At 43.6% G+C, this 14,803-nt stretch overlaps 1 protein-coding gene across 3 annotated transcripts in view; it reads left to right on the forward strand.

The window, feature by feature from the left end:
* The window catches only part of LOC144121048 (neprilysin-1-like), a 75,985-nt gene that overhangs the window by 40,671 nt on the left and 20,511 nt on the right, over positions 1-14,803 (forward strand). For all 3 annotated transcript variants that reach the window (XM_077653966.1, XM_077653964.1, XM_077653965.1), the window contains 7 exons: positions 3,726-3,901; positions 3,984-4,193; positions 7,017-7,097; positions 7,833-7,966; positions 10,594-10,840; positions 10,915-11,013; positions 12,540-12,617. In XM_077653966.1, the coding sequence (XP_077510092.1) occupies positions 3,782-3,901; positions 3,984-4,193; positions 7,017-7,097; positions 7,833-7,966; positions 10,594-10,840; positions 10,915-11,013; positions 12,540-12,617 (969 nt within the window). In that variant the 5' untranslated portion in view covers positions 3,726-3,781. The remainder of the gene's footprint in view (positions 1-3,725; positions 3,902-3,983; positions 4,194-7,016; positions 7,098-7,832; positions 7,967-10,593; positions 10,841-10,914; positions 11,014-12,539; positions 12,618-14,803) is intronic.

Here is a 14,803-nt window from a genome sequence, read left to right on the forward strand (position 1 = left end):
TGTAGCCAGATTCAGCATCCTGAAAATGTTTGTTTTATTTTGGTTCCTATAGTTTCTATATTCCTTATATTGATACCTATACTTTCGATCTGTTATATATGTGCCAGTACAGCGGCCATTGAAGTGGCGCCCCCTCCGGGACCAACGTTTGCATAAAATTTGGGGGCCACTCGTGTGACGCACATTATTCTAAGTGGTGCCAAATGACTTGACATTTCTTGAGAATAAAAATACTAATTGAGATGATTCGCAAAATATGTGTGGCATTCGCACCGACGACCTTTCCGCCCCCAAACCATGCATTCCGCGGACCTTCAAACGGCCATTACGGCCAGACCGTTTTTCGTAGGATAGTTCTGGATGGTGTCAAACGATTCGTCGTGTTGTGATGCACACATTTATAAAATTTGTTAATTGGTATAGCAAGGGAATATACCGGATATAGCGAAGATGGCTGTGTGATCACATTAGTAGTGAAATATCCATGAGGTAGATGGCGCTGCTTCTCTTAGGAAAGGAAACATGCGCGCATGTTGGGAATTTGTCTTCTCCACGTTTGCTGAGCACACCGATGTAAACACTTGAAGCTCCCGTAGCTAGCGCTCTTAAGTCGAACACTGAACCAGTGTTAGGGAAGAATTTTTTTCAATCATTGATTCTTTCGTAATATTGAGATAGTCTGCTACCATCCGCACACTCATTGGACGGTCGGTGTTGAAAACATAACCAAGACGAGAAAAATTCCCGCCCTTTTGCTGGTTGATGGCCGTCCAGAGTGGCATTCATCATCCAAATCGAAAAATTCCCGCCCTTTTGCTGGTTGATGGCCGTCCAGAGTGGCATTCATCATCCAAATCTTCCCGGCAATCCTTAAACGATTCAACCACTCTGAAACTTGAGAATACGACAAATCAGAGTCCCCGGAGGCTTCCTGAGCCATTTGGTAGTTGTCGACGAGACTTTTGTTGAGTTTAGCGCAAAGGTGATCCAGTACTGGTGTTTGAATGTTGTCTCTATCGAGCGTCGTGACGCATACCTTGTCCAGAGTTTCACGTAAACCGCAATCATGCTAGAGAGTGGTGTAAAGCTAACAGTCTGGGCAGATACTGGGTAGATATAATCTATGAAGGCGGATGTAGAGCAAGGCACACATCCTGTACAGTCATGGAGAAAAGTTTGCGAGATGGGGATTTCCGGAAAAAAATTTAATTCTGCTTTGGCTCGCTATCCAGTCAGATGGTATTCTTCCAGCAAATGGGAGACGCATGTCTCCCGACGTTTATATGTGTTTAATTGACCTGCTGCGCTTAACTACGTGCCTCAACCACTTTTTTTTCTATCTATCGTTATCCCGCAAACTTTTGCAAATGACTGTACATGTTCGCCGCCCTTGACAAGGCCCCGCACAGGTATATGGAAACAATTTGAGTTCCCAATAGGAAGCCCAAGCTGCTCAGCCAGCATTGCGCTGTTCTACCGCGCAACGGAAAACGTTCGCCTATAACCACTATGATCTCGACAAGAGACGATCATTCCACGCCAAACGGCCCAGACGTTGCGCTCGACCATCTCTAATTTGTTCTAAAAAAAATTCATGGAAGCTTATCGCAATTCGTGTAATGAAAGCCTGAAATATTTTTGCCGAAAAAAATTATTCTTGAGGTGAGGGCAGTTTTAATATTTTGAAAAGGCGAGAAACCAGGCACTGCTCAATAATTTATAACCAGTTCAATATTTTAGAAAACACTTCAAAAACTTTTTCATTGACATTTTCACATATTCTGTCTTTCGATATAAATCGGAGGATGCAGCTTTACACGGCATAAATATATTAAAAATCGAAAAAAAGTATAAAAATGTACCATTTTTGTCGTTTTTCGTTTTAAGCATCAACTTGCTGTCGGAAATTATGAAATAGCCGTTTTGTACCCCTAGATGTCTAGTACCTATAATAAATGTTGCAGGTGATGAAACTGGGTAAACCAAAGTAAAAAATACTAAAGATAATAATAATAATAATAATAATAATAATAATAATAATAATAATAATAATAATAATAATAATAATAATAATAATAATAATTGGTTTTTAGGGAAAGGAAATGGCGCAGTATCTGTCTCATATATCGTTGGACACCTGAACCGCGCCGTAAGGGAAGGGATAAAGGGGGGAGTGAAAGAAGAAAGGAATAGGTGCCGTAGTGGAGGGCTCCCGAATAATTTCGACCACCTGGGGATCTTTAACGTGCACTGACATCGCACAGCACACGGGCGCCTTAGCGTTTTTCCTCTAAAAACGCAGCCGCCGACCGCGGCGGCTGCGTTAAGAGGCGTTAAGAGACGACGCAACTTGCGGCCCCGAGAGCTCAACTTCAAAAGTTCTTTTCTCGCTTTAAACAAAAGTTACCTCAATAAAAATTTCAGAACTGAAAGGCAATAAACCGTTCTACGTAACCCGCTACTGTTTGAGTTTTTTTCTAGGAACACCTCAAGGTCAAATTAACGAGTGTTTTTGGCTCAAAACGCATTTTTTGCAAATTTTTTTTACTTCTGTGTACGCAGTTTCATGAACTGTAACATTTATTATAGGTATAAGACATGTAGAGGAACAAAACGGCTATTTAAAAATTTCCCAGAGCGAGTTGATATTTAAAACAAAAGACTACAAAAATCACACATTTGCAAATATTTTTTTATTTTTTAAAAATTATTATGTCGTGTAAAGCTCCATGCTCCGAATTATATCGAAGGATATATCTGTGCAAGAATATATCGAAGGATAAATATGTGCAAATGTCAATGAAAAAAATTTTTGAAGTGTTTTCTAAATATTTGAACTTAATATTAATTATTAAGCAGTGCCTGATTTCTCGCCTTTTCTAAATATTCAAACTGCCCTCACCTCGCGAATAAATTTTTTTCGGCAAAAATGTTTCAGGCTTTCATTACGCATATTACGATAAGTTTCCATGAATTTTTTTTGAACAAATTGGAGATGGTCGAGCGCAACGCCTGGGACGTTTGGCTTGGAATGACCCAAAATAGGCCACATTTTGAGATGCGTGTCTGACTGATAGCGTTCCTTGTTTCGATTCTTACTCGGTTGCGCCGACCTTATCACGTAGACGCACGCTGCACGTGGCTTAAGCGCAGGCACTCATGTTGGGAGACTGGGCTCGTGAAAGCACTGCAAAGCTTTTTTTCCCCTCTCACAAGGCTGCGTGTCATTGCTATTGCTCAGCGAATGACATGGAAAGCTCCAGTGCTGGTTATCTACACCGGGAAAGATCTGGCGAGGACGATAACTCCGAAGCCGAGTGCATAGACACGCCCTTAGCAGCAGACGATGGAGCAGCGAAGGCGCTACTCTTTTGTGAGTGCACATAACTTCTGGGGGTTCTCTGTGATCGCTATGTCCACGTGAGGACGCGTGAAACCGCAGCCAAAACTGAAGGCAAGAAAAAGCGTTTTAATAGATAATTCAGCCTCTCGGCCGTACCTGCCGCGGGTCACGCACTCTCAAGTCCTGCGCATTATTATCACAAAAAAAACAGACATTTTTGGTGTTTCTGCTTCTTTAATAATTGAAGCAGCAATTTAAACTCTGTCGCTTAACACATAATTAAAATCTGGTTTGTGCTATCAATATTATTGCTTAAAAACAGTCTCCGTCGTTCATAGGTATCAGTGGTTTACCCTCAAGAATATAAATCTATTTTCTGCAGAGAGAGACCTACAAGCTCTACAAGCATCCGTAAGAAACCTACTCAAAGGCTACAACATGAGTCAGTGGCCACTACAGTCAGATGAGAGAACCTACCAGGAGATACTAAAGAAGGTCGGCCCTCTGCCACTGTTTCGATATTTCATATCAGAGAAAGAACTGGTACCGATCATCACGGTAAGGTCGTCTCGTAATCAGCTTTGAAGAACATTGCCCCTCTCACAAGCGTTCATGCTCTTTTGGTGGTTTGTTTCTTCAGATGACCGTGCCTACTGACTTTTACGTGTCCGGTGTTGATTATGACTATGGAGAAGAGAACGATTATTTCGAACAATCTGCAAAAGAGAGTGAAGAAGCCTATAGAAAGTTTATAAAAGAAACTATAGAGATATTGAGTCATAACGCTAAGAATGAAGAGGTGACCAAAGTAGCCGATGAAATTATTTCCTTTGAGAAGAACATTTCTAAAGTAAGTACCTGTATCTTCTATTGAGTGAAAGACGCAAAACGATGAAACAAAATAATTAAACGGTTTTCATTGGTGTGACCTAATGACGGATGCAAAGAGGTATGCTGCCAATGATCAGTGTTTTCTATGGTTATACAGATGAGTTCATGTATACGTCCTGAAATACATACAAAGTCTAATTATGTTTTATGTAAATAAGATATATACACCGATGTGCATTACAGCCTTCGCTTCAAATTGAGTGCATTCTTTTCCAATAATTTGCATTTGAAAGAAACTCAAACCTTGCGCACGTTTCTTGTTACTCTGTCGCTGCTTATATTTTACATGTAACCACTATTCCTTCATCATTATTTTTGTCTGCATAACCACGCTTTGTGTACAATTTTAAACGCTGTCGATGTTCAGTGAGGACGCAGCACAGGTAACTGGTCTTCACTTAAATTTGTGTTAAAACAAGGCGTCCACCATAATTTTGATGGCGCCTTTTGTCATTTGGAATGGTTTGTCTGACATCAGTACATGGGAATCCCCAGGAGGGATTCGCCTGCGACCGATAAATAAACTTTATCTAAATCTTTTCTCATGCGCAGTTAAGCTTTAAACTGCCGAATGGCATTTATGTCGTGAAACTTGAGTTTATGTTATCTACGTAAGGCTTCAAAAATAAAAAAAACTGCTATGTAATAAATCCTTCGTCATTTTAATTCCCTCCAACTTTTACGCCACGTTGTTTCAAGAGCCGAATTGATCATTACTGAACAAGCGGCTAAATCACGGTGATATTTCTGTCCCACGTGACCTGAAGCCAACTTTTACGTGTTTATCAACACGGCAATGACTTGTACGAGCAAAGAAGAGCACAGAAAGGACACTGATTTCAGTCTTGTTTCTATGTGGTTCTTTGCCCATCCGAATCCCTACGCGGGTTCAACAATTTGATAACAAATTGTCCAAGCACCCACTTTGACGTCATACCGGGCGTTTACATCAACCCAACGACGTCGGGTCAAGTCGGGCTTTCAGGCTGCAATTTGCCTGTCTGGCTCATGTGAATGGTAGTGGGCCAGGTTTAGCTATCGTCGGATCGGGTCGAGTAAGCCTGCAGCATGTTGTGGGCTGATTCGTCGATTCCCCACAAGTACTCCTTTAATCTCCTTTTTGCCAGGGAATAATCTTCGAAGAAAGCAGGATAAAGAGCCGGTTTACTGCTCGCTCGCTGTTTACTCCTGCGGAGTCACAGCGATTGGTTTAACTGGCTAGTAAAGAGACCTTGAATAGAGGAACTGGACGCTTGCGGGTACCAATGAAAAAACGGGTCCCAGCGCTGCGGACACGAGCATCACAGAGAATAAAGGTTTTTCCTTGTATATACACAGTGCGCCAAGCTTGCGTTCATTGATTGCAGCGCCTTACAGATAAAAAAAAAATGAGTCCAAAAATAAAATAAAATAAAACGGTGCAAAAGCGATTTCTTTATATCCATAATTATGTTCCTGCCGCACATAATTAGCGTGTAGTAACAACAACAAAACGTTACAGACAAGGAATGCTTTGGCCCTTTTTATTGCCTCCCACGTATAATGCCACTTCGGTCGAAAAGTGGAACTCTCACCGATAAGTCTCCAAACTTAATTTATATTAGTTCACTATTTACGTCTCCAGAAATAAAAGAGACGGTAAAATTATAAAATCTATGCATTAACAGAGCGCCAGTAATTTTGACCTGTAATTGAACCAGACACAGGAGATAGTTTGAACTTCCCTCGCTTACCGCTTACCGGACAGCCCCGAAGACCTTTTACACCGGCTCCACGTGGCAGGCTAGTCAAAGTCAGTGCTCGATCCACCGTCGTCGCTTCTCTGGCAAATTCAGCCACGTTGGTAGCGGGACTGCGAGCGAGATCGGCCAAGAGCTGCTCTTTGACGCCGTGTGTAAGATAGGGGACATTTTGAGCTTGGGTCATGCTTGAACAAGTGCGCCTGAACAGGCGCGACATGTCTTCGACAAACATGTTCACGCTTTCATTGAGCCTCTGGACCCAGAATTGGAGGGTCTGCGCTCAACAATAAGTCGCGAATAAACAAGTTGCAGTGAAGTGTGTGTCTGCGTGAAGAGAACAACACAGCGGGTGCACCTACCGCTGTGACTCTTAAGCTTGTCCTCGGCAACCGTCAGGTGATGCTGCTTGCAGCAAGAGAACCGTGCGGCGAAGCACAAAACCGCGAACAGTACACATTACGCGTGGTCTTTTCAGCGACAGGGCCATCAAGACGAACTTCGCGGATGCGACAGTCTCCCAGCGGCGTCTAGAACTGAAGTCCCATAATAATGGTCAAGGGTCAAAAATATAGCGACGTCTAGGATCAGCTCTAGTTCCAGGACTGGGATACGGAGCTGGCGGAGAGGGTGTGGACGCGAGCGCTGAGCGAGCGAGAAAAAAAAAAAAACGTGACCATGTCGGTTACCGCGCAAGGCTTCTGTTTTACCACGTGCAGTAGTCAAACTATTTTATTGAAACTCTTTACGAGGTTATAGTGACGTATAGCTTTCAGTGCAAAAATCAGATAAAAATATACAGCTTGTCGTTTCATTTCTTGCACCCTGCCAGCTTAACACAAGCCACGTAAGGCTTGCCTCTCCAGATTCAATCGGTGAAGCAAATAGAAGAAAAAAGATTGTTTAAGTCTTGGTTCTGCCTATACGTACGAATTACATATCAACAGATTTTGACGAAGCGAACAACGTACACTTAAAGAAAAAACTCTCTAATGTAGAATTACATTTTTTCAAGGCACTAAAAATTAGATATTTTCTTTCAGATCGCTTCAAAAGTGAAACCAGAACCTAAAATAATGAACCTGTCATCTCTCAACGAAATACTAACTATCCAGGAAAATAAGGTAAGTATTCTTAATTCTTAACTTTAAGGATTGAGACCAGTGCATGCTCCGCTTCTGTGCGCACTATTCGTCCTGAAGCCGAAACATGGTGTGAAATCAGCTTGAGGCGGTTCTAAGTTTGTAAGTAGCGCTCACAATGGTGTAAGTATTCGGCGCAGCTTGGACTCATGCTGTTGCACACAGGCTGGCGTTTAGGACAGCTACCATTTTTCATAACAAACTTACTTACGGCCGTTGATGCATGAAGGTGAATACATTTTCGACGAAATGGCTTTCCTTGTCGAGTAAATCAGATAATTTTGAAACTGTACCACCAAGCAATGAACTGGGCTAGTTTCTGAAATAAAGGTAGGTACAAACATTTTTTTCCTCGCAGCGGCACCACATGTTCAATGTCATGAAATGTTCCAGGAGTTTATAGACTCATTGTATGATTACTCTTCAGAACTGGTGGTGAAGTTTCATGCAAGAGTATGATAATTTTTTTTGGCGGCCAACTTTAAAGAGCAAGAAAAATAAAACGGGACAAGTTGCTACGGCTGCATAATTGCACTGCCGTTTTGCTTTCGTAGTTACAAGACCTGAAGTTAAATCTTGTATTTCTGTGCTTTTGTGCGCAAAAAAAAAATGTTACTTTATTGCCAGGGCGCAAAAAAGTTTCTTCAAACTGGAGGGAAGAACAATAACTTGAAACCTAATAAAATCTTGATAATTTCTTCCTCTTCTGCATTATAGTTCCGCATGGACGAAATCTTGCAAAGGGATTTTCAGTTTGTAAATGTGTTCATCACGGAAGAAAATCAAGTTGAAGTCAAGTACCTACAATATTACAAGGATGTGGCGAAGTACCTCAAACACAACAGTACAGCGTAAGTACGAAAAGTTCTTACTTTAAGGCTGTTTTTTGAGCCGAAGTCTCTAATGCATGGAAAGAAGTATGCCATTACCAAAAGCATAGTATCATTTTCATCCCATGTAAACAGTTGATGCTCCGCTCTGAAATACCAGCGGTTGCGTTTGAAGGACAAATGATGTGAGCTGTCGTGTCAAAGTTTGGCGCGGAGATATAAGAGTTGTGCAGAGCACAGGAGACAGAAATGACGCCACAAGTCAGGTTCTGCAGTCTGCCCTGTCTTTGTTTGCTGCCTATAGCAGTTACACTGTCAACACACAGGGCTCATACTCTCAGAATCCCCGCTGCAAGCGCACAGTGAGTCTAAGTCGAAGGGAAAACCAGAAAGTTAACGCTAATCAGAGCCAACTCATAATTACCTTTTACTAACAGCTGCAGCGAGAAGAGCGTGATAGTATGAAAAACAGATTAGAAAGAGAAAGGAAAAGAATATGAAAAGAAAACCATTAAACCGCGCAGCTCTAAGCCATAGAAATGCATGGGTGGTTTGCTGCGCCACGTGTTCGATGTGGTATGGTGGCTGCACAAAGGTTGATCACGTGGGAAACTGAAAATGTCCAATCGTTCGGGGAAATGTAACATGTGAAGCGGCGCAGCTCAAGCACGATTAGCAGACAAGGCACATTAGGAGGATGCATTGAGAGTAAACCAGGGGCCATTTCATGCCTGGGCAGAACCAATAACGTGCTCTCAAGGCCGGCACCGCCTACTTGATAGCGGGGGTGGCCTCAGAAGCATAACACGTAGTGCACGTGTAGTAGGGGTGGATTCGCAGGAATTAGTTTTCGCTTGCCGAGTGTAAAAGGCTTCGCGGGATTTCAAGTGTGGTCAAGGTAGAGGGAAGGAGAATATGCTTCACAGTGTGCAGAACTAAACTGTATCCATTAGTGCCATGCGCTTATCGCCCAGCAAAGACCCAATAATTAACCTCACTTTCAAAACGCTGTAAACTGACGTAATGAGAGTTTCATCACTTCCGCAAGAACGGCATCGTCCATACGGCGGGCCGTTTTCATTGTGACACAAGCTGGTAATATTTGGCGCGAGAGTGTTTGCTTCTCATCGTGTTTGCACACGCTGTATGCCTATGGTCAGTTCGAAATGAGAAAACAAAGCTATTCACATGATGGCCTGCCGCATACAGGTGGGGACAAAAGGTTTCCCACAAATATATCACGTATATTCACTCCTGCAAGCGGTGCTAGCAGGTCCGAGCGGAGGAGGTAAGGCTAGCTGAAAATAAAAGTAACCTGCGGTGTGACCACGGGAGAAGAAATAAAAAAAACACGAAATTATCCCGTTAGCACTGATTTGAAGCATCGTACGGTAAAGATAATCTATTCCTAATTATTTAAAACGCACTCCTAGGTATTTAATTCTCCGAGTCACCGACAGCCCTGGTGATTTTTTTCTGCTCTCAGTTGCAGGCTGATAAAACTTTTTTAACACTATGAGCATGGCCGCAATTTCAAAGCTTTGCCGCTGTCACATTTGTTGTGAGCAAGAAAATAAGAGCCCAGTTTGAGTGCAAGGACAAGAAACGTCCGCATTGTTACCTCAAGTTTTTCAAAAAACTAGTCGGGAACACCCGACAGCTGCTATGCCTAATTCTCCAGATTACTCCTTGAATAGGAATAAACGGATGAAGTGCCGCCCACTGGGCACCGAATTGAGACCACGGGCCGTATTTTCTAATGATGCATTTCATTTTCCACTTCAATTGGCTGTGACCCTATATGTGACGGAAGCTACAGCAGATGGGGAAGCAAACGGCCAATTACAGGTACAGTTAGTCTCGTCGCGACGCCGCCCCTACGTCCGCACCTAGTCCGGCTGAGCTACAGAGACCAGACTGAGACAGTTCGTCGCACAATTGACACCCTGTTTCTTTTGGAGAGAGGATTAGCGCCGATCATCAGCCGCGTCAAGCCCGCCGTCGTGTTCAGTCAGTAATCGGCGGCGGCGGCGCTCTGGCATTATATGGGCGCGGGACGCGTTTATTTCTGTAAGTGGAACCGCGGGCTTGTGTAGGCTGTGTTACAAGACATCACACTTGTCGCTATCGCGACAAGTGTGATGTCTTGTAACACAGCCTACACCATTGGAGGCAGCGACCAATGAGGGAGAACCAAAGGAAATTAAAAATGCGACGAATCGTTGGAAAATACGCCTGCAGCTGACTAAGCAGGTCTCGGCATGCAGCTGACGAGTAGTCTATAGCTATAACTAAGAGTGACCAGCGTTTTCAGAAACTTCAGAAAGTGCGCCAAAGGCAGGAAATCTGAGCAACACACGTTATGTTTGAATGAACTGTTCCTACAACAGGACGCAGTGCGATCGGTTCGTCTCAAGGTACGCTTTTATTTCGGATGGTTGCATGATTTGGTCACCGCTGTACACGGAAAGTCGAAATGAAGTAACTTATCTGCGCCTTAAGTTAGATGGATACTGAAAAGGGAGGTGTCGAGTTATAATTTTAAAAACTGTGTTGCCTGAATTATGAAACACTGTGAGCCATTTTGGTGGTCACATTCATTCTATCACAAAGATGCCCATCGAAATCCTGGTCTCGCTTCCTTGCAGAGTTCAACTTGCCAACTACATTCTATGGACGAAGATAAGAAACATGGCCAAAGCAGTGCAAACACCTCTGTATGATCTTTACTTGCGATACGAGAACGAAACATCGATAACTGATAAGGGTAACATAACGAGAAGAAATGACACAAAGCTGACTTGCATGCGCCAGTTGCTCGAGAGCGAGATCATGTACACCGCGGGTGCAAGTTATTACAGTAGCGTTAAATTCGACAACGACTCAAGGAACGAAGTAAGTTTCGGACTTGCGCAAATAAATAGTACTTACTAGTAAAGTACTTTATTGTTTCAAAAATGTCTCAACAGGTGATGAAGATGCTGCCCTTCATCAATTCGACACTCAGATATGTAATCAAAAACAACACCTGGATGTCGGCCGAGGACAAGAAGAAAACCATTAACCGTGTAAGATCAATTTCCTTCTGTTCATAGTGGGCTGCTAAGGATAGCAGGAGTGCTCAATAGGAATTTGATTAATAAAATATCTAAAAATCGAATTGTCATAAGTAATGACTAAGAACACGATTATTTTTTCAATTAATATGGAATTCGGCACGAAATTCGCGTCGGGGACTAGATTTAGTAACAACCCATTACCTGATCTTTTCTCTCACCTTTTAGAGAAAAAGCTCTACTTCGCGACCAAAGCTGCAAAATACGGGCCATCGCTGAAGCCGTGACCTTGAATAAATATTCCGGAGCCCTTCACTACGGCGCCCCTCATAGCCTGAGTAGCTTTGGGACGTTAAGCCCTCATAAACAACAAACTATAACTATTGCCGCGACTTGGATTCGAAACCACGGCGCGATGAGATCAGCTTCGCTGGCCACTGCGCGAGAGCACTATGCTATCGCAGCAGCCGATGACGATTCACTCTCGCGCTGTGCCTTCACATAGTCGTCTTCATCAACTTCCATCCGCGGCGCGAACAGATCAGATCAGCTTAACCTCGATTAGACCTTAACCCGAGTCCAATATCTTACCGACGACCCAGGAAAGCAATACCATGAGCCAGACAGACTAAAAGCATGGTTTCGCACTTCTACTTGGTTTAATGCGTTAAAACCGTATTACTTTTTATCATTGGCGGCTGCCGGCTGTGAAGTCAGGCCTGATTAGTAATGATGAGCTTCAGTTACCTCTTTTGGTATTCTGGTCAGGGCTCATTAATAAGAACGATTCAAATAAGGAATTGGAAAAGAATCGCTGAGAAATGAAGGCATCTGGGATTGTAATCTGCCACGACTCGAATCCCGGTGCATCTTATCCTCTTCCTGCATTGCTCACTAAAGCGTCTGGCTAAAAAAAAGCCAAAACGCTGCAAAAGAACGAATTTCACCTCTACTATCAAATACGAATCTGACCTGCGCAGAGAGGAAAAAGATAAAAGAGGTAGCAACACGAGCTTTTTGTGCGTCCATTTTTTTCTCTTGAAAGAGGCCTACGGGCTTAGTAATCATAAAAACGAGCTGAAAACAGCAGTACTCTGCGTTAATAATTACAAACGATTTTGTATCGGCCGTTAAGGTCCCGGTAGTCGCAAGCGCTGAAGTGCATTTTGACATCACGGTCGACAGGCCCAGTTGCGCTACCACAATACTGATGACGTTGGTGTCGCCGGCAAGCACTGGTTGTTCCCAAGAACAACCACTGGGTTCGGTGACGTCACAATAATCGGGGCAGTGAAATTTTACGTCACTCGATGCGGGTGGAAATGACGAGTGACTCCTCGGACAACGTTCGAAATCATATTAAATTAGGTTCTACTCAAAGCCTGCGACTGACACTTGGTAGAAGGCATTTCCTTACGCGCATGAAACAAAACACATTGTTAGTTTGCATTCGAAATTTTGTTTGTGTACTTCTTTAAGTTTGAAAAAATGCTTTGCAAAATACAGCCGCTGTTTATTTTTTCGTTCACGATTTGCAGATCAATAACGTAACGTACGTGATTGGATACCCTGACTGGATTCTGAATAGCACAACTGTGAACTCCTTGTACCAATACGTAAGTTGAAACTTTTTAAACTGAACGAGGTAAGCTTCACGTCTCTGCTCAGTGAAAAGCCACTGGAAGGAATTTAAGATGACTCCAGACTAGCCCACGCTCCATCGATAGACAGAATCAAAGTAGCGAATATGCTTTTCCCAGAAAAGGAGTGATATAAGTTATTTGAATCTAATTGAATGATTTTTTGTGCCTCGGTTTCGCGGACTAAGAAAACTTGCTCCGGGTCGCCGCTTGGAATATGCCTAAAGAATGAACTACACCAAAATGTCGCCTGGTGCAGATGAAGGCCTCTGCAATGCTTTGAAGTATTTGGGCGCATCTCTAATACAATCCTGTATTCAAATTTCTTGACTAGCCTGGTGACTTTTACAGGGCGGGTGTTAAGCTCCCTTTTCTAAAGCTTTAGGGGCGTCCTGCCTCCCTTTTTGTAAGAGGGTGAGGGGGAAGCTTCTAAATTTATCCGTCCTATATAGGGCCCTCAAACCCTTTGTAGTGTACGCCAGATGGCAGCCGATTTTTCGTGAGCCTCTCGATCTGTTATGAGTAACCTGGATGAACTGGCGGTGGCTTTCGCAGCCTATATTGCCCCCCCCCCCGCCCCCTCAAAGGAACCCCTGCTACCTATGCACCTTCGCATCCAGAAAGAGCTGCATCGAAGGCGTGTTCAAAAATGGCCTGGCTTAGCTTATGGTTAAGCCTAGGATGCGAAGCATACGTCGCTTGGCAAGCCGTACTTCTCGTTCTTCTCCCGTTTCCGTGGCTCTTTGTAACTTGTGCTTTGCGGTCTGGCGAGCCGCCCTCACCCTGGCCGACATATCGCTGCTCAACTGACTCAACGAGTGCGTCGCCTTTTATACAATTGCGTGACGTCAGTATTTCCTAGCGGTAGGAGCGGGAGTTAGGCCGCCGGCGGAGGCTGCGCGTCCGCAAGCGAGCGCACGAGTTGAGCCCCAGCTTTCGCAGCTGTTGTGACGTCATATCACGTGGTGCGCCGATGTAGGTCAAGTGGTAGCTACGCGGCCGCGCACGGCGCAGCAAGGAAGGGCTCGGTTGTGCGGCTAGTATGCTTCGCATAAAATAGAGAATTAATCAAGGATATCAAATACATAAGCACTCAGTTCAGCGCTCACAAGGTGGCTGCAATGCTATGCTGAAGAAAAAAAGACCTGCACTCCCTTCTTTTTCACCCAGAACTCCTCCCACTCTCTCCCAATTTTCCTATTCTAGCTCCTCCCACTCCGCACAGTTCCGCCCCGAACTAAACGGCGCATTACAACATTCGTTCCTTCCCCGGCGCCAGCTGACGCTCAACATTCGCATTGCGAACTCGTAGGGACGATTCCTGGCTTGGAGGAGAAGGGTAACAGAGAGAGAGAGAGAGAGAGAGGCACGTAGGAGAGAGGCCAGGTGTAGCTCGAAACAAACAGCTGCGCCGTTATTAGCGCTACAAAACCAGTGTTCCCATCCTATATATGTTAGGGGTAAGAAAATTAATAAACACTAGAGAGAAAACATACATTCTGACGAAAAGCTTATCAGGTCCTCTCATAACCCGTCGGTGTGAGTGCTTGTTTTTTCTCTAATTTTCTCCCCGACCAGACAGGTCCCTGCCGAATGTACAAGTTCCAATCACTAAACACAACGCGAGGTCTTTCTTGGTACCCTAAATTGCAACATGCTTATAACTTTTATTTCTCAACAAATGTGCTTTTTCAGGGATGAAGTGCTAACTATGTGATTGATCACACTTTGTTTTCTTGACATATTTTGCAAGATTTTTTTCTGGTGGCGTTTAATTACAAGGGTTACATGGGACGAATGAAATGTCGGAAACTATTGTCTTTTCTCACTTTGCTCTGAAACCTTGAAGGGATTTCAATCTTTCCAGATCTTCGACCCTTACGCTTTGTGAAAGCTCAAAACACGCGTATACACATAAAAACTATCGTTTTCACAGTATCTACAAAATTAGCTACTGTGTTGGCGAATTGAAAATTGGCTTTTAGGAAAGTAAATGACGCAGTAACTGTATCACTTATCTCGATGGACAGCCTAACCGCGCCGCAAGGAAAGGGATAGATGCGAAAACGTCGTCAAATTTTCAGAACGTTGTACCTGGAGTGAAGTACTAATTTTTTGTGCGTTTTATTTAGTAGAGTATCTCTTAAATTGGGTTAAATAAC

Source organism: Amblyomma americanum, chromosome 2 (genome assembly GCF_052857255.1).
Source record: "Amblyomma americanum isolate KBUSLIRL-KWMA chromosome 2, ASM5285725v1, whole genome shotgun sequence".
Taxonomy (NCBI): Eukaryota; Metazoa; Arthropoda; class Arachnida; order Ixodida; family Ixodidae; genus Amblyomma; species Amblyomma americanum.